Below are 20044 nucleotides of genomic sequence, written 5' to 3'. Positions count from 1 at the left end.
TATGCTGTGTCACCCAGCTGATCCTCCGCACGCTAACACACAGGAAGAGCTATGTACTTGCTCAGAATAGGATATATCAGATCACCCTGTAGATGTGGCTTCCTGTCCTCCCACTTACATGCTGTTCTGCTCCCAAAATAGTCTGACGTGCAGAGGATGGCTGTGTATCTTCCAAGACAAGCTGTGTCTGGGTTCCCAATATTGACCCATCAGAATTACTTTAAAAGGTCTTAAAGAGTGTCTTTCATCAAACCCTACCTGAAAGTGCTGCAGGGGCAAGGGTGTCCCTTGTATTTGTTTTTGTGCATTGTATTTTTAAGATGCATTTCTCCACACCTTCCTCCCTAATTAGGAACCAAGAGATTCATGTTAAAAACAAAAAAACTGAGTACACATATAAAGCTGGAATGCTAATACACTCTCATCTCTAGCAGCTGGACCATAATGTAGCAAACTAGCACTGTGAGGCCAATGGCTAGATGTGTAGGATCATCATATAGTCAGTATTGTATTTTTCACAGAAAAATTTTTGAAGAAGAAAATGCTGCAAACCTAAACATTTCCCTCAATATTGCAGTACTCTCCAATTTTTTTTCAGCTTTTTAAACCCATGAGCTTACACTACCAATTCCATCATTTATACAATCTGCAAGTACTACAAGAAAGTTAATGAAATTAAAGAGCCGCCACCCACAGTAATGTTAAAATTCCAGTCAGGCACTAGCATATGTTTAAAGTTTTAACATTTAATTTTTCAACCATAAAGTGACACTGACTATATTGATCTGCAAGAGACCACATACTCTGCGAAGGAGCAAGGATGAAGAACTAGACCTTTAAGTTTCCAATGCCTTCTATCATGAAGTTTACCATACAGAAGAAACACAGAGGCACAACTAAGATAATATGCAAGTATGCAAGATAAGTTAAAATGCTAGCCACTCCCTCCCAACCACCATTTCAGTGACAGATTTATTCTAAAGCAGTAATGTGGTATCTAAGCCCAGCGTAACAATGTTCTGACCAGTGCTGCAATCTTCAACTGCGAAACACCAAAGCTTCCACCATTACTAACATGCTTTTCTCAGTCACTTACATGGGCAGATTCTAGCAGATTGCTTAAAGAGTCTTGATTGCTTATGAATCTTACAAACTACTGCTTCACCAGAACAGAACCAGCAGGAAACCAGCACAGGTTTTCATGCCAGCTCTTAAGCAAAAGCGATAAATAGCAGGCCTCCAGCACACTCAGCTCTCATCAAGTTTTCCAGATATCCAGGACGATACCTGACTTTCTCTAGTTAAAGTAGGGTTAGGAAATTGAGACAAAGAATTCAAAAGAGGTAAGTTTTAAAATTATGTTAAGCTGTTACAATTAACAACTAATAAATTGATTATCAAAAGTATACTGGATTTAGCCTTTAGACAAAATCACTTAGCATTTACTGACTGCCTCAAGTGGCAAAAAAACCCCCAACCACAAACCAGAATAAGCAAATCTTATAGCTTTCTGAACTCCCAAGCAAAGTGACTAGCAATTCCATTCTTATTTAGAAGACGACAAAAAGCAAAGGGAAAATAAAAGAAGCTAAAATGGCAGAGAAGCTGACTTTATAAAATCTTCCTGCCTGACTTTAAGTACAACTTCACATCAAATTAACTTATTTTTTTAAATTTATACCTCAAACTGGACTGCATATTGTTAGCTCAAACAACTCCTTTGCTTTTAGCAAATTCAGCACCTTCTTGAATCTTTTGAAGTGTATGCTTTTTGATCTGTTTACACAATATTCCATTATATTATGATGGTGTTAGTCATCACATGACAAAACTGGCAATTGTAGCCTATGTTTTCTAAATAAACAGGAAAATTTGCCAGATGAGGTCAAATGACTCTGAAAGACAATAGGTCTTTTAAGAAATGTGTTTAGCTCACACATTAAAGGGAACTTGTTCCATTCCAGATGCTTAAACCAACTTTAAATCACATAGTAAAACACAATCCATTGGTTGGTATAGATAGTAAGTATTGTCCTTTCCAAAATACACATTAGCACAATTTTAAGGCAACTAACTTTTCTTTTCAAAAAGTTTATTTTCATTACTTTTGGTGACTAATGTCTCTTTAGCATAATTTAAAAATCAAAACATTCACCTAAGATAATAATACTGGATTTCTACTTCAGCAACCATACTTCTTTAGTGTCTTTAGACAGACTATGCATTCTGTTTCTAGAGTAACGGGTAATTCATTAATGATAAGGACAGCAGGGTGTGATGAAAGGAACAAGTCTGTGATACTGACTTGTGGTATCTCAGCAAAAATCAGAAATTCACATTTAACATATACTCTTTTCTTACAGTTGCCAAGCTATGTAACTTAAAACGCGTTAGCTGTTGCTTGGAACAAGTGCTTATTACCAGCCCGCACAGCTGCAAATAAAAGCTTCTCAATGCACCTTTCAGAGTGAATCCAGAGCTATGACACAGGTAAGGGACAACAACTGTGCTGCACATGGTATAGAAGCAGTGACTGAAGAAGTGGGTTTATTCACCCTTAAGAAGAGAAGAGATATCTGCTTGTGGTCTTAATGGTGTAATACTACCTAACAGGATGGTACAGAAGACACACTTGGAGGTGCACAGTGGTAGTATGAGAAGCCACAACCTGAAGTTGCAACATAGAAAATAGTGATTACATTTGAAAAGAAATTTTTTTCAGGTAGGCAGTCAAATACTGTACCAAGCACCAACGAATCTGAATGTCTATCTTCGGAGAGACCCAGAACACAGCTGGAATGGCCCTACAAAAGCCAGTCTAGTTGGTTCTGCTTTGAGTAGGTACACTGCACTAGATGGCATCCAGAGGCCTCTTGTCACCTAGATTATTTTCCAAGTCTCTGACTTCAGCTGGTGACGAAGAGGAAGAATGTAAAGCAGGCTGGAATTGACTTTGCTGCAACACAGATGCAGTATATTGTCCCCAGTGATCATAATGTTAAAAGAGACAGATTAAACAAATGTTGTAAATATACATCACATCACAAACTTTCTGGAGATATCTGATAGCTTCTCAAAAAAACCAAAGCCCAAAGTCCTGATAATGACACATTGCAAACTGCTTCATGTTGAGCTCTCTTTCCTTTCACTCGCTGACCTTCTCCAACAAGAACACAGGAAATACTTGAAAGGACATCTGGCATTACGAGAGCTGTAGTTCTCTAGAGGGCGTGTGTCAGGATTACAACATGTAGCCCCCTCCTGCTCAGCCAAATTAATGTGTGCACCCTCCCCCCCCCCCCACCCCGCTACAACAGCACCAAAAGCTTTTGGTGTTCTTAAGTACACTGCAAATTGAATTTCTTTTGTTAAGAAATTATATTTCAGGCTTGCAAATCCTGTAGTAAGACTTACTACAGCTAGCTGGCTAATATGAACAGGTTTGTTATGGCCTGCCTACACAGGCCTCTGCACACCTATGCATCTATATGGAAACATACACATTGCATAAGATACATTACATACAAGCCTTCTGTACTCCTATGTACAATATGTATAATCTTCTAAATCAGGATGATATGCACAAACCAAACTCCTTAAGTACAAGAACAAAAACCAAACCCTTCGAACAGGTAATAGCCACTGCCAGATACAGGACCCTCAGTCATACTCACCATACAAGCCCAATCAATTAGTAAGTTTAACACTTTCTCTGGATCAGGTAGTTTAACATCTGCTCTGAAGAAAACAGCTGCAAATTGTCATATGTGCTTGCAAGTAGCAGTTTGGTACTGCACAATGTGATTCACTTTCAACTATGACAACAAATCAGGGCATGCATAGTATTTTCAGAAAACCTCTGTACCCAGCTCACAGTAATTCCCTTACTGGGGGAAGATGGATCTTCAGGAATTATGGTACTGATGTTTTTTAGCAGTAGGATTCATGGATGGAAGCTCTAGTACTTGTGCTGCAGGCAGAAACAAAGCCACAATATTTAATAATAATACCCTCTAGAGCCAACAAACACAGAAACAGTGAATTCAACAGCTTTTAAATACCTCTGCGAACATCATCTTAGAAGCTTGACATTCGTTTGCCCAAACAGCAGCAGTTTCTTCTTTGTTTATATACCTATACAATGAAACACCTCGATATTCACCTGGTTTTCTAGTGGTTCGTCTGATTTTCTACTTACTTCTCAGCGAAGTGTTATCAAAATGAACTTGCTCTGAACGAAGATACTTTTTTTTTCTTTTTTGTACAAATCCTTTTTTAAGGGATGTAATCCTGTTAAGTTTTGTGTGCGTCAGGTCCATAAGGCCTGCTGACCTTTCTGGCAATCTTCCCATTGGCATTTCCTTGCTAAGTTATTGGTCACCTGTGTGAACTCATCATTATCTCTGGGTTCTGCTTGCTGCTCCAAAGGCACCCTGACCAGTAACCTCATCAGTATACGAGCACTGTCACAGGGCCTTGGGTAGCCTGTTTTGCAGTGGGGAGCAGCATTCATAAACATGGAATCACAGATTTGCTTCAGAGGCCAACCCACTTGCTCCTGTGAGGACTTTGCAAAGCTCCCAAATTTGACTCAGTGTTGAAAATCTGTTTATCCAGTTCATTTCAGGTAAGCCACTGGAACAAGTGCATCCCAAAATATGTTATGATGTAGTCTGTCTTTGCTTGCTCTTGAAACATCAAATCAAAAAGGAGTTACAATCTACCCAAGGGAAGCAGGAAGAGCCTCCCATATTATTCCCATACTATGAAAAGTAATCACACATCTGAAAGGTGATCACACCAGTGGACATGGAAATGATGGCATTATACACAAAATAAAAAATACAATACAACAAGCATCCAAGACAATTTAGCAATGGATGGCCCAGAAGATATTTTAGGGATGCTTAGATGCTGAGCCCACAGATAGCCTGGCCAGAAGCATCTCTGGGAGAGACTTCAACTAGCAACTCTTAAGAACAGCTGAGCTCAGACTTCAAATAGCTTTCTGCTCACCTTTTGAGATATTCAGAATAGTATCAGAATATTCAGAATGGTGTCCAGTTTTGGGCCCCCCAGTCTAAGAAGGACGTAGAACTGCTTGAGCAAGTCCAGCGGAGAGCTACCAAGATGATCAGGGGACTGGAGTATCTCCCTTGTGAGGAAAGGCTGAGAGACCTGGGTTTGTTCAGCCTGGAGAAGACTGAAGGGGGATTTCATCAATACCTATAAATATCCAAAGGGAGGGTGTCAGGACAATGGGACTAGGCTCTTTTCAGTGGTGCCCAATGACAGGACAAGGGGAAATGGGCACAAGTTGAACACAGGAAGTTCCACCTCGATATGAGAAAAACCTTCTGTGAGGGTGACAGAGCGGTGGAACAGGCTGCCCAGAGAGGTTGTGGAGTGTCCTTCCCTGGAGACATTCAAAACCCACCTGGATGCGTTCCTGTGCCCCCTGCTCTGGGTGTCTCTGCTCAAGCAGGGGGGTTGGACAAGATGATCTCCAGAAGTCCCTTCCCACCCCTACCAGTCTGTGATCTGACGAAGAGCAGCAACACAAAAGCCGATGCCCAAAGTGTGGCAAATACCCCCAAAAGATAGAAGGGAAGCTGTTCAGGTGCTAATTAAACAAGTTCTAAGAGAAGCATGGGGGCAAAGGAAGAGCAACATGGTGTGCCATTGCAAATCCGTAGGCTCGAAAGACAACAAAGAAAAAAGGCCATCATGAGGGAAAACTTCTAGTCAGTCACTGAATTCCTACCTATTTCAGTTCAACAAGGAACATAAAAAGGAAGCCCGATCAAGGAGTGTTCTGTTTTCCCTGGCAAAACAAAGGAATCCTTGCTGCCTTGTCCAACCTCCTATCAAAAGGAAAACAGCAATTCCAAGCATGTACAGGCACTTTTGCATAGTCTAGCTGAGGCATGCCACAATTCCACAGGTCTTGAATTTAAACAATCACTAACTATTTAAATTTCATCAAGTCAGAAAGCACCCCATACTCCTAATTTATTTGTCAAATTCTACTCTTCTAAATACAGCCTCGTTGAAAAGAAGTATTCAGGAGCAGTAGCAATAGCTCCTTACTCTTCCACTGGCTGCCCTAAGAAGACACATGAATTTTGTTGATGACAAAGTCTCAGGTACATTTATTATTCAGAATTTACTGCCAGAATCGAGAGTAGGATCAACAACACACCACACTATCATTTTTAAAGGCAGCATTGGCTGCTCATAATGTTCAGAAAAATCTTTCTACTTACTAATCCATTCCTGTGGCAAGCCTATCCCTCCTCGTCTTCAGGTCTTCTGTACTAAGTTACCATAGATAAATTTATTACTGTGAGGGCAGAACTTCCATCATTGTATTGTTGTGTTTCCTACCTGCATACTTTTTGACACCATTCCTTCAGTCTAGCAATTTTGAAGTTGGATCCACTGTAAAAATCCAGGAAATACAGTGGCTTTCTTAGTGCGTCAGATCTACTGGTATTGCCAGAATATGCCTGTATTTAGGAGCTTCTTAAGAGAGAACAGGAAAGCATGGTTCTTTAACAGTCAGCAAAACAGGGGAAGCTTTGGCACTGCAACACGGGACACCACAGAGATCTCTCAGACTCCTCCAGGTTCTTGCCTTATTGGCAACTTCAGGGCAACTGCTGCCCAGTTCCACAAGTGTAGTCAACTTCTATCAAAAACAAGATACAGCCAACATCAGCTGCTGGCTACAGATTTATAGTCACTGACAGTTAAAAAAAAAGTCAGAATGCAGAGCTGAAAAGGCAATAAACATACAGGACAAAACCGGGTTTTCTACAGATGCCTCAGGCTGGGAGTTTCTAAACAGGGTGCATAACAATAAAGGTAGATTATTTACAGTAAATATTTTTCCTTTTACTCTTCATCAAATGGAACCATAGGATACCTAAAAAGACAGGAATGTAACTCCACCTTTCCCAACAACTAGAGCTATGAACACAGAACTGAATATTAGTTCTTGGAAGGAAAATATATATCATTCCTAAATGAAAGAAAAACCACAACAGCCAAGATAAAACACTACCACCACCACTCTATGTTTCACAGCCTGAGTGTCAGGTACCCTTTACCAACACACAGGTCTCCAGTGGACTCTGGCGGCTATGATAATATATCAAGTTGGTTTTGAACAGCTGTCTCACCAGCATGACAACTGCCAAATTCCAATCATATAAAATTATTTTAAGAGCTTCCTATGCCACAGCATTATCAGGCTACACCACCCAGAAACATGCTTCCATGATCAAGGCACCAAATTTGCAAGAAGTTAATTTTCTTCCCAGATTTCTTGCATGTTTTCTATCCCTCAACCTCGCTTCACCATTTCATTGGGTTTCCCGAGAAATTCTGTGAAGGCCCATGGACCCAGGCATTAGAGTAGCTGCCTGCAACTGTTGTCCTGAGCAGACATTGCCACTTATCTCAATAGCTTCAAAGTTTTACACTAAGGAGAGCTGCGTATGACATAAAAATAATTTAGGACGAGATGCATCAGCATGAAAGGTCACACTTTTAATATGCAGAATCTTAGTTGTCTACCTTTGAATTAGTAAAACACCAGTTTTCACTTTACAGTTATGCTACAGAGAGCTTCTCAGAGCCTCTTTAACCTTTCCCCTCAGATGGCTGGAAATAGCACATTAGAAACAATTTTGAAGATCAGAATGCTGTGGTGGTGCTGCTGTCCCTCTGGTGTTGGCTCTGTACCCCCTTCTTCCCTGCCTGGTGGAATGAACACATGTGCAAGCATGGGCAGCCAGAGAAATGTCATCCTTTCAGGTGACTGGCATTTACAGCCCACCACATACTCATTGCTCGGGAGCCCTCCCTGCCTCTGCTCCTTGCTCTTCCCTATTACAGTAACTTTAACCTCTGACCTGCTCCCCTAAAGGTATCAGTCAATTTTGTCATTCGACAGCCATCCAGGGAGGAGTTTTACCCAAACACTGCTGGCTTTTCTTACTGGAAAGAGCAACTGATTTACAAGCTACCTCGATAAAGGATCCCAAAGGCTGCACAGCTAGAAAACAACAGAGTAGTATTAAGAAATCCTTCCATTTTAATCTTCCCTATTCCCTCACCTTTCTCTGTCCTAAATCATCTGCAGCCACTATGTTAAAGTCCCTCTTGAAGAAAGGGAATTGCTATAGCTCTTCAAAAGCTTTAAACACTTGTCTTCATAAAAACAATGTATACTTGGTTTACGCTCCAGCTGCTTTTATGCAAAGCCAAACATTACAGATTCAGAAGTGACCCTAGTTCTCTCTGTAACATAACTGTAGACAGTTTTAAATGTATTTTCTTAAGCTTTAAAGTGTTAATTTTAACACATTATACTGAAAACGCAAATATATTTTAAGTACACTTTATGAATCTAATATTTAAAACTCAAGGGCAAACAAATTTCTCCACTATAAACAGCACAAAGGGGTTTTGTTTTCCAGGTGCAACGCTAAAAAAGTCAGCAACCAGAAAGATGCATGCATTATCAAGACACTCACCACACTGTCTTTGGGATCACTAAGGAAAAAATTGAGAAACCCAATCCATTCTGCCCTTCCCAATTGCTTCCCTGCAGGCTTCATTTTCAGACCACTCTTACGTGTTCTGAGATTGTATAGCTGGAGTTCATTTTTGTTGAAGGAACTAGAACATGTAAACTTGTATATACCACAATCTAAAACTTAGGTGTGGCTGTTTATCTAGGGAACAGTAACAGCATGAACCATACCACAGTCAGTGCATCCTGGAGCATTTCTTGTCTTACACAGTGCAAACCTAAGTGTCTGCTATGTTTGGTCATAAAAAACAAATTGTCAGTGATATGCATCCCTGCAATGCCTGCAGAGCTAACATTGCTAAGAGCCTAAGTTGCATTCTATTCCTTCTTGGGCATGACCAAATTATTTACTAAATTCCAGTGAGCTGAAGCAAAGAGATTACTTGCAGAAAACTTACTGTACCAGTGTGGGAAAGATTCAGCTTGACTCTGAAGCCAGAGTGCATTTGTAGACCTGGCAACTGGAAGTTTTACTTATTTCCAAAAGCAGTTCCTTGTAAGAGTCAATCACTTGATGTACATTTTATTGACCAACAAATAACCATATAGTAAAACAGGTTTTGAGCTGTATTTTAGAGCATGCCTCAAAGGGAAAGTTTTGTCTTTTTCGATAACAAAATACAATGACATCAAAACCAAATAAAATCCTCTCATTCCCTTACAATTTTTCTTTCCTTTTCAGTGGGTAATAATGCAAGCTGACTGATTCTGGAACACTAAATTACAGAAGTTATTATGTAAAGCAAGGTACTGTAGAGCACCTGATCACTTTGCCTATTATATGTAGTAGAGACAGATCAGACTGATGTAACCTCTTCCGTTCATTCCAACTAATCAGAGATTAGTATTTACACTGGTGTCAAGTTCAGAGAGAGCGAGCAAGAGACAAAAGACATTGCAGAATGTCATTTGGTTACACGAAGCATGCTACCAGCAGCATATAAGGAGAGTAATTTTACTGTCTTCAAAGGATGATCAAAATGCCCTCACATTTTAAAAATATTATGGCAGATGTTAACAAAGCAGTTATTTCACAGGAGTACTGAGCACTGCAAAAACTCCTCTTGTATTATAATCTCTTTACATATAGAAAAGGTGTTTACAATGAACATCAAGTAAGTAAAGACTAAAAAAAATATATATACATAGTCTATAATTAACATAATCCCTTTTAAAATCTAGCCAGAACAACTTTTTGCCTTAACATTTAAGCTGTGCGGCCTTCAAAAATACCCATGATGCTTATATACATGCCCCATAGAAACCTACCACGAAACATCCAAGAGTTCTGTAGTTTTTAATATTTGGTAGTGCCTTTCATCAGAAGATCTAGGCACAGTTAGCAGGATCCCAGGCAAGCGCTCAGAAAAATAATCTGGCTGTTGGTTTTGGCTATAATTCAGCAGATTATTTCCTACACACACAAAAATACAAAACACCAAAATCCAACCCGCCATCCAAAACATACTTCACAAATCAGAGGAATCAGGAACTACAGTTTGCATGGCTTTGCTATGTAGAGAAACATTAAGCGTTGCTGCCTGCGGAAAACCCCAGAACCGTCGGTTCTTTAACTACTAAATCAGTTAACACACATCTATCTTCACGTATCAGTCAGTTCATTCCCAGATTTTAATCTAGGTGTGTATGTATAAAAATGTGTAAACTTCCTCTTGATTATCTTCTCTGTGTAGGAACATTACTCTTTTTTTATAATGGAAATGCTGGAATTTTATTCCTAAACTAAAAAGAGCAGCTGTATCTCCCTGACCTGAGATATGCGCATAGGTTTTATTTATGTGTAGGGCCATATGACGAGTCCTTGATTACATCCTTTCTAGTCTTCCAGCAGTCAGTTTAATACACACTGCTTTCACCGTGGCCACTTTAATCACCTTTTCTCCCTCATACTCACTACTGGCAGCAGCCTAGCATTGTTTGCAGTGTTTTAGAGATTTGCACTGTCTTCATGATTAGCTTACAGAAAAGACAATATCCACATAGTGTAATGGGCTTGGAAATCTTTGACAGGTTTAAAAAGTCTTTAAAAGCAATAATTAAGTAGCTCCAGTTCTTCTCTCTCACATATAAGACCCATTTCTTTATTGTCTGAAGTACACACATTGCAGTTACTTTCTTTCCTCCCTCAAATCTTCCTTTCTTTGCATTATAAATTGAAGAGGTGTTTAATTTTCAAAGCTTAATTCTGATGTTAAAAAAAGAAAATACGTATTTGATATTTTTCTACAGAGAATAAAAGGCCCTGTAGGCTCTTTTGCCTGCTATTCTGTAGATCAGCATGCCTATTCTTGTGTTGGCATTTCTTCTTCTCTTTAGAAGTTCAGCAATGCCAAGCTACTACCACAAACACAAGCAATCCAGTACGTTACATACACACGCATTTATACGTGTATGCATTTGTATATCCCAGCAGATTTGTTTCAAATATGTGCCTAGCAGGATTTATTGCCCCATTTTACCAGTAATCTACTATTTAACCATCATCCTAGAGCCTAGGAATTAAATGTTTTTTAAGTAACTGGAGTACAGCAAGCTGTATTTGAAGTAATATTTGTTCCAAGCAGAGTTAAATAACGTGTCATCCTATGTTAATTTTACTCAAGTCTTTCCAAAAAATCTACCTGAAGCGGATTTGGCTTGGAAGCCCCCTATGTTTAGAGGAACTTGATGAGTCATAACAGTAATTTCCTTTTATAAATAATACACTCGCTTCACACAAAACTTTAGTTCCCAGTTGAACATAGCCAAGTGTGCTTTCTTTAGATAACTTAATTCCTGATAGCATCAGTTTTTCAGTTCACAAACTGATAAAGCACTCCAAAAGGCAAGTTTAATGCAAATATACATAATGAGGTAAAGATTAGTAACTACAGTTTTGCAACTGTCTTTTTAAAAACACTGATGTGACATCACCTCTAAAATTATATCATTCTGGCATAATCCCCAATTAACATCTATTCATCAATCCTGTTGAAGACTTTTTCTTTATTTTATTCCAATCCAATTCATTTTTCTCTACCCACCACATCATCCTAGATGACCCAAACAATCTTTTTGTTCTTTCCTCATTTAAGGTCAGATGCTCTGAAGCCACCGATGGACACCATACAGCTCCCCAGGCAACATGCCTGACATTTTCCAGCTGTAAAGCAAGGATACCAGTGCTGACCTCTCAAATGAGTCAGGCCTAAGCCACAAGAAAACTTAACTCAAAATTGGTGGCATAACTTGGGGGTTTCAGTGGAGGCAAGACTTAAACCTGTGCTTAAAGCAGTCTGAGACCAGAATAAGAGACTGCCATGAATTTCCAGAGTGTTTACCTGTGCTCAGCCATCACCACAGTCACTGTCCATCAGAAATGTTTTTGGTTTTTAAGTAAGTAGAAGAAATTAAAAGGTCACGATTTCCTTTAACAAAGTGAAACTACAACGCTCTGTGTTGTACCACATCCCCCCAGAGAGATGGATGTAAAACAAAGGGAAGGCAGCCTCCAACAAGCAATACTATTTCCCACTGTGTGCCGTGATGAGACGAGCTCTGCACCTCTGCTCTAGAGGTGGAGAGCTCCAGCTGGCCAATATCATGGTGCTAGAGCAGTAAAGCATGAAGTGCCATGCTATGCCAGCAAAGAAGTGCTGGTCTGGGTAAACTCAGAAGACAAATCACAATTTGGTCCCAATTTATTTCTCAATCTCTGGAGAGAAGGCAGCTACATACCAACTTGTAACCATATTGTGCAGGTTAGAAACACCTAAACCATAATGCAGGCCTGCTAAAGATAAGGCAAAACTGAAATATTCTGGTTTGAGAGCATCCCAGAACCGAAACAGGCAAACTATGAACTAGGTAGTCCTTTATGATAAATCATCAAGCAGACCACAAAGGGTAGTTATGTTCATATTGAAAAACAGTCATACCAGAAGCAAGAGAAACAAACAATTATAAAGACCCTGTGCCTGCTGAAGACAGCATATTATAAACACATACTTTTCTGAGACTGAATGAACTGAATTTACAGTTGCAAGGAGAGAGAGAATGCAACTTAAAACTAGTTAAAAAAATTCCATGCAAGCCTCTCCCTTTTGATGTCAGGTCACTCTCAGAGCATGACATGTCAACAAATCACTCAGTTTCACACATTTATTTGAGGGAGGAAACACAAAGAGAGATGGTGTCTTTCCTCAGCAATAGTAAACTACAGCTCTCTTGAGGGTACACCCAAGTACCTAAAAACACCCTCTAAAGTTATTTCAAAAACAGAAATAAAACTGATGGGTTCAGAGAGGCATTACTTCCCTGAATCTGCATCACAATGCAGTTCACAGCTTCAGTTTTTCTGCCTAACCTCCACTCCTCTATTCTCCTCACTCTCTGGCAGCATATTAACCCAGAATTACAGATGCCAGCATTTTAGAGCAATCAGCTGAGCCACTCTGAAGATGAAAAGTGAGAAAATCACTGCAATTGAGTATGTATTAAAGTCTATTGCTTAATGGGTACCTTACAATTTCAGGATCTCTGAGAATACATGAACAATAGATATAACATAATTTAACAGGAACTTTGATATCATACCTGTCTCATGCGTAAGTAAGAGTTATGACATGAACTGCAGAACAAAAGGTTTGAAGAACAGTCTGAAAAAGGAAAACTTTCATCATTGTGAAATGTTAATGTTGGAAATTAAAGATATAAGTGCAGGCAGAGATCTTTAAAATAGCCATTTTAAAATGTGTATTTTGCAGATTGCATATTGGTCTTAATTATCTCCAACAGATTATCTCAGATCCATTACAGAAAAGTTACAATAAAAATACAGTAAACTAGCCGCAGAGGAAGCTTCTACTCTCAGTATTCCCTTTCATATCAAAAGCAGTTAAAGGTAAAAGGCTGAACATTTAGCTGCAGGGCAAGGACTGACTCCTCTATTCAGTAACACAAAGCATACTTCCATACGGAGTCAGTGAAAGTGCACATCTCTCAGACTATGTCCAGGTTACCTCTGCCTTTAGCTGTTGATAAGTAGAAGTGCCCCTAAACCCACACACTCGCCCATCTCCCCTGTTCCAACATGAAAAGCAGAACAGGGGGAAAGTAGCTGAACTGCCAAGCATTAAAATTAAGGCACACCAAAAATATCAGGGCTTTGCAGCTTCAGCTTTCATTTAAAAGAAAAATACAAAAATTGCATTGGATTTGTTAATTTCAGAAATGCTTCAGCACAGTTGCTAAGGGTGGCTGCAAAACTATCAACTTTTGCTAGGCAGTATCAACTATTTCTTGTGCAGCTCCGTTTGTCAGTGGCTCATACTGGGTTTTGTTCTTGAAGATGTCTTCTCATTCAAAATTTTGGAGCTTTAAAAGAAACAAGTGATTCAAGGGCTCTAACACTGGTGTCCGTATCAAAGAGTACAATCTACTTCTTCCCCATGTTTAAACAGAAAGCTTGAGCTCTTCAGAGCCTGTAGATATCAAAAGGATATTATGTCCTTCATCAAATATGTTGACAATGGCAAGACACATTCTCATCAACAGAAAGCTGGCATAATTCTTGTTTCCACCCCGCCAAAGAGCTATTTTCCATCCCATCAAGTAGTATGTTAAATAAATAGCATCAATACAGCTAACTAAGAGCTTCTAGAATTTTCACAGCCATAATAAAGGATTGCAAAATACTCAGTTAATTTTTATTCAGGTATGTATACATAAACACAAAATACTTTTTTTTTTCCTTTGCAAACATTTTAATACTTGAACATCACAACAGATATTTTAGGATGTGTGGGGTGTATTTAAAGGTAAAAGAAAAATCTAAAGCAGCTTTATCAGGCTGAAAGAGCACAAACAGATAAGGTTTGAGAAACACAGCCAAGTATTTGGCTGCTTATTTAACTCTGCCCCCTTTGATAAGGTGTTCCCTCAGGCTACTTATACAGCAGCACTGAATAGGGAAAAAGGAGGAATCTGAAACATTCAAACTGGCAGCTCAATATCTAACGAAGTATGTCAACACTGAAACCTGAGGGGTCTCTAGAGTTCTCACATTTTACATTTGAATATTTCACAGGCTTACTGAATGTGGTAGGGTGATCAAATGTAATGAATAAGATAGCCTGAGTTTAGTCATTTCGAGCCAGAAGCTGCACTTGTGCAGCACTGCTGTACCGAGCAGGGAGCCTCGCCCAGTACTTCAGGAACAAAACCCTGATTTACTGTGCAGGCCTGCTGGGGGTGATTTATTCTGCATTTGTCATGCATACTGAATGCTTTATTATCTTTATTGTGTTGAAGTGTGTAGAGTTGCAGTGGTAGATGTATCCTTTGATATACCTAGGACTCCTCTAGGAAAAAAGCTAGAGCTGACAATATTCGTCAGTGGTTAATTTCCTTTAAGTAATCAGAGTCAAGATCATTTATGTCTTCTGCATTCGACATTCAGCTCAGTTGATAAATACAGCAGTATGTACAGGGTTTTTTCTGCCTGTATTTTAAGATGGGCACCCCCACTCTAAATACAGATCTGTCAATCCTCTTCCATACTTCAAAAAAAGACAAAGGAAACCTCACTTTCTAAACCACTTCAAACATTTATGGCATAGCACGCAGCAAAACCCTAATAGCCCTTTCACAATATACAAAATGGAAATTACATAAATGAGAGACAAGCAACAAAACAGAAACTAATTAACTGGAGAAGGAAGCTCAGAGCAAGAAGGAAGAGAGCAAAGTTTATTCTTTTATAGCAGAGCAGTAATTTTGCTGCAAGGTCAAAGGAAACCGAACTGCTCAGCTGCACTGGGTGGTGGCCCAAACCAGGTGGGAGTGCACCAGATCATGACCCAAGGCTTCTCAGACCAAAAATTAACTTTGCAAGTTAAAAATGGACAGAACGTGAAAAAAAGTGGAGGAAAATAACAGATTCCACCAGATTCCTGGTGTAGGCGACAAGCTCAGCCTAAGAAAGAAACCATGGACACGTTCCCTGAAAACCTGCAAGATAAAAGGCTCTCTAAACTTCTGTTACTAAACAATGCATCTGGTAGTGGGAATTTGGCAGTTTATTGAAATGTAGCAGTGGATGGGACGATAGGACATAGGAAGCATGGAAGAGAGACTCATCTTGTCACTAGGAAGTGCAAGATCAGCTTTCAGAGCCTATAAAGGGTATCAGTGGGAGGTGTAAGAAACGTGGTGCCATCACAGAAAGTGATACTCTTCTCAAAATAAAAAACTGTTTGGGTCAGATCGTAAGAGATTGAATTCAGGCTATTTAAACAACCAAGAAAACCTGAACATAGTTATTAAGAGATTAATAACACCTCCTGAAAATAGATGTGAAAGCAACTAGTTGTCTGAAGTCTTCATTGTGGTGAAATCTATTGTCAATCCTAATCTGACAAGAGAAAACTGGAAGCTTATACCAGAACACCTTCCCTTGGCTTTTGTTTGCATTCTACTGGTAAAAACCTAAGGCTATTAAGAGGCAAGAGCTAAGCCACCATCAGGACCATGCTTCCTTCAACTGTATCACTATGTAGTTTTGCTTCTTCGCATACTCAATTTCTTCATTTATGACCCTGTTTCAGGAAAGCATGGAGACCCATGTTCAGACATGCCCCTTCCGTGATAGGAGTACTGCAGTCTCAGACGCACCAGGTAAAATATTTAGCAAACAAACGTTAGGTGAGAGAGCAGAACAGTGCTCTTTCCAAGGCACCTATGTTTTATTTCACAACAACACGGTGCAGTGCATTCATTCAGCGCTGACAAAAGACAAAAAGCTGTGCCGTTATACACTTCCATAAAAGATGATGGTAATACTTGAATACTCTTTTAATTAAGGAACCTCTTAAAGTGCACTAATATATAACTGCAACATTGTTGCTGTTCTGCTCTGGGGTATGCTATTAGGGAAGTGATGGCAGTAAAATTATGTAAGTAGCATGTTCTTATTGCCATAAAGTTTGTTAATCTTACCTAAAAAGGCATGGTTCAAAACCATGAAAATGCACTGGAAAGCACTAGTATGCTAGTTTGGAAGGCATGCAGAGTACTGGCAATAACCTACAAAATGCCTTCATGTACAGTCCAAGTAATAGTCTTATATAAAATTGACTGAAATGACTCAGTGCATGTACACATTTTTCATTTTAAGTGTACTATAACTGCAAGGAACAGAGATGCCATACTGATGAATCCTGATATAATATGCTAGAGTTTTGCCAGAAGAAAGCAAGAGAGAGAGTTCCTGCATCCTGGATTTCAAGAGAGAAGGAAAACTCCTGAGCTCAATGGAAGCTAACTGCTATGCACGCAAGCTAACTACTAACACGCGACTACTAAAAGCTCCATTTTTAACTTCTCCAGTGAAGAGCCTTAAAATTTGTCACTATCCAGGTCATTAAAGTTGTCCCAGATATCAGCACCTGACAAAGATAATGAGAAAAAAAATCATGTTCCAGAGAACGTAAGTATAAAAACAAAAGGAACATTTTAAACATTGATCAGAACAAGAGGCAAATTAAGTAACTTCCTGCTTTCAAGGTCTTTATTCTAAGAGGCTGTTGGTTGTTGGTGTTGCTACAAGACTACATTAGTCTTTCCACAGAAGGAACATCCTGAACATATAATGGCTGAACATGAAAGTGATAGCTGGGACACTGTTAGGCCACGAAGGAGTTGAGATGCAGGAGGTAAAATGGAGGAAGGAAAACGAAAGAGATGAAACCAAGCAGATGAGGCATTTGTCCTGAGAAACTGGACTAAACTGACAGATTGAATGCATAGTAGGGGACAGACAAGTGGCTTTGATGCAAGTTTGCATGTTTCACCTATCTTTTGATACAACTGGGCAAAAAGTACCAGTATTTGGGGGCTAAAAACAAGCATGTTTTTCAGCAAGTCAGTCTCCCAAACATGCAATCACGCAACACCTACAGAGACAGGGAAAAACTGCTTCTTTACCACTTGTCTGGTTTACCAGCTTGCTCACACTGACAGTACATGATTTGCTACATGTCAGAGGAGAAAATCATTCCTGTATTTATTCAGATGCATAAGTATCTGTTTAAATACTCCCCTTACTGCAACAGTGCATGCCAGAACAACGGCTATACAACACAACACAGCAAAATGAGGTAACTGCAGCGGAAGGACAACTAAGCACCTATTATCAAGCATGCCAAGGAGGGCCCACAGCTTTTTCTGAGATTCGTCCTGAAGAATTTTGGTACTTCATAATGAGCAAGGCTCCTACAACATTTGAAAGGCAGATTTCAGGAACTAGGTCAATGCTCAGTTACATGCTATCTCTATCTTAAACATAAGGATGGTTTTAATTTTCTAAGCAAATGCACACCACCAGATCAGTGGAAACATACAAAAAGGGGTTGTCTTCCCTTTTTGCCACTTTTGAAGTACATTCTCCACCCTTTCCATGAGTCATGACCCACAGATCATTATGTGCTGTATTAACATACCAAGTACTTCTTGGGCAATAACTTAACTGCATCATAAAGTTTGAGTCAAGATTTTATAAGGACTGAGCCTCAGGATTCTTGTAAACAAACAGAATATGCCATTTTCTATCTCAAAGATTTTTAACAGTCACACCTTATTTTTAGTTGAAATATATGTTCCAAAAACTAAGCAAATAAACTTTTGCTATATATGGACACAGCTAGTGTTTTAAAGGACTGAGTGGTATTCAAGAAACAGGAGAGGATTGCAGCTTCCCGTGTTGGCATCACAGAGTCCATCTCCCACAACTCTACTTGACTAAAAGTGAGATAAAGTTGCATTCATTTGTTAGAAATATTAATGGTCACACTTTAATATTTGTATTGTCACCCAAGGATGAGTCTGGCAGCCAGGCTTTGTGCAGTAACACCACCTAACGTTAGAAAATTTTTTTTTTTAAATCCTTTGGCTTCCCTAAAGCCAATATTATAATCTGAACATATTAATGCGAGTTTGCTCTACTCACTCTGAGATTCTCTTGGTCACTATAATTCCAGCATATCCTTTAGTATTAACTAGGTTCTCTTCCACATATTTGTAAGATGACTGTCCTTTCTATAAATTCATGTAGCCTGATCTGGATGCCACACCATACAGCAATTTTTCTCATACTGGGCTAACCATGACCCTGGTTAATTCTACTTTTGTACAGGCAGACTTTCTCCCAAAAGGATTAGAGTCTGGGACATACCCTAAGGGTAGAGTATATGAAACCCAAGAATATTTCTGTACTTTCTGTCTTCCTTACATATGCTTTGATATGTTCTTTTATCCAACTGTTTGTTATGTACTTTTTTTAAACGACAACCATTCCAACTTCTATTTTTTTTAAAAAAAGTATTTATGGTACAAGTGCATCCCTTCAATCTCCTAAGGTTTCATCTTAAAATTAATAAAACAATTAAGACTGAAATCCTTATTTAAATTAAGATGGAGGAGGACTGGATTTCACTCTGGACTTTTTAACAGAATAATTTCCTTCCTTCATCATTGTCCAGCCACACCTGAAGGCAGGCCTTTAGCCACACAGAAGTCAGGATGCTTACAGATCTCCACTCAAAAATTACTTATTTTAGAATGACAGTTTAGGTCCTCCTCACCCTTCCCTTCCTTCCTCCTCAGTTCAAACAAATAAAGGCTCTTTCCAAAGACTTTGGATAGATTTGATCTTAAAGACAGGAAAACAGCTGTATGACAATAATCTAGAACAGACATTTTTTTGGCCCCACTAAGCCAGAATGTTAGTTAATTGCTTAATTCTCACTGAGCTTGGCCAAACAGCACTAATTTAAAAAGCCATACGAAAACCAGAAAATGTGATCGATGTAGTAAATTATAAAAAAATAAAGCAGTGACAATACTCATACTTACAGGCTGAGGCTGTTCTGCAATACAGCAGTTGAAACACAACCAAAACTCACTCATTGTTTCCCGTTTGAAGTGGGAATGCAGATGAAAAGCAGGACTTGACCTCCGTAAATCTGTCTCTAGGTGGCAAGTTCTTTAAACAGATTTATTTAGTTCCAATGTGAAAATCGTTTCTCTTTTGAGCTCTTCTCTGAAGACAAGTCAGTCCCAGGACAGACAAGTTGAAGGCAAAAAGTTATTTTAGAGTCTTCTTTCAGAAGGTTGGTCCCAGCACCACAGAAATGTTACATATGCTTCTTTGGTCTCTAGCGTTACACAAACCTGAAAACAGAAGTACATTACATCAAAAAGAAAGAAAACACAGAATCTCATGCTCCCAGCCAGCCACCTACACACCAGTGATTTCTTCATAATATTTGAACCACAGACTGAAGAGACACTAGCAAACAAGTCACATGCTTATTTCTACAGTGACTACCAAAAATGGCATATACCAGAAATCCATATGAGGCTTACATTCCAGCTTTGGTTAGA

The 20044-nt window shown here is 39.2% G+C and overlaps 1 protein-coding gene across 5 annotated transcripts in view; it reads right to left on the bottom strand.

The window, feature by feature from the left end:
• Window positions 1-20044, bottom strand: part of CDC42SE2 (CDC42 small effector 2) — a 116736-nt gene that overhangs the window by 14851 nt on the left and 81841 nt on the right. For all 5 annotated transcript variants that reach the window (XM_075079593.1, XM_075079591.1, XM_075079590.1 and 2 more), the window contains one exon: window positions 19514-19831. In XM_075079593.1, coding sequence (XP_074935694.1) covers window positions 19514-19567 — 54 coding nt within the window. In that variant the 5' untranslated portion in view covers window positions 19568-19831. The remainder of the gene's footprint in view (window positions 1-19513; window positions 19832-20044) is intronic.

This window comes from Phalacrocorax aristotelis, chromosome Z (assembly GCF_949628215.1).
Source record: "Phalacrocorax aristotelis chromosome Z, bGulAri2.1, whole genome shotgun sequence".
Classification (NCBI taxonomy): Eukaryota; Metazoa; Chordata; class Aves; order Suliformes; family Phalacrocoracidae; genus Phalacrocorax; species Phalacrocorax aristotelis.
Note: the sequence above shows the minus strand (reverse complement) of the source record. Positions and strands in the feature narration are given on the sequence as shown.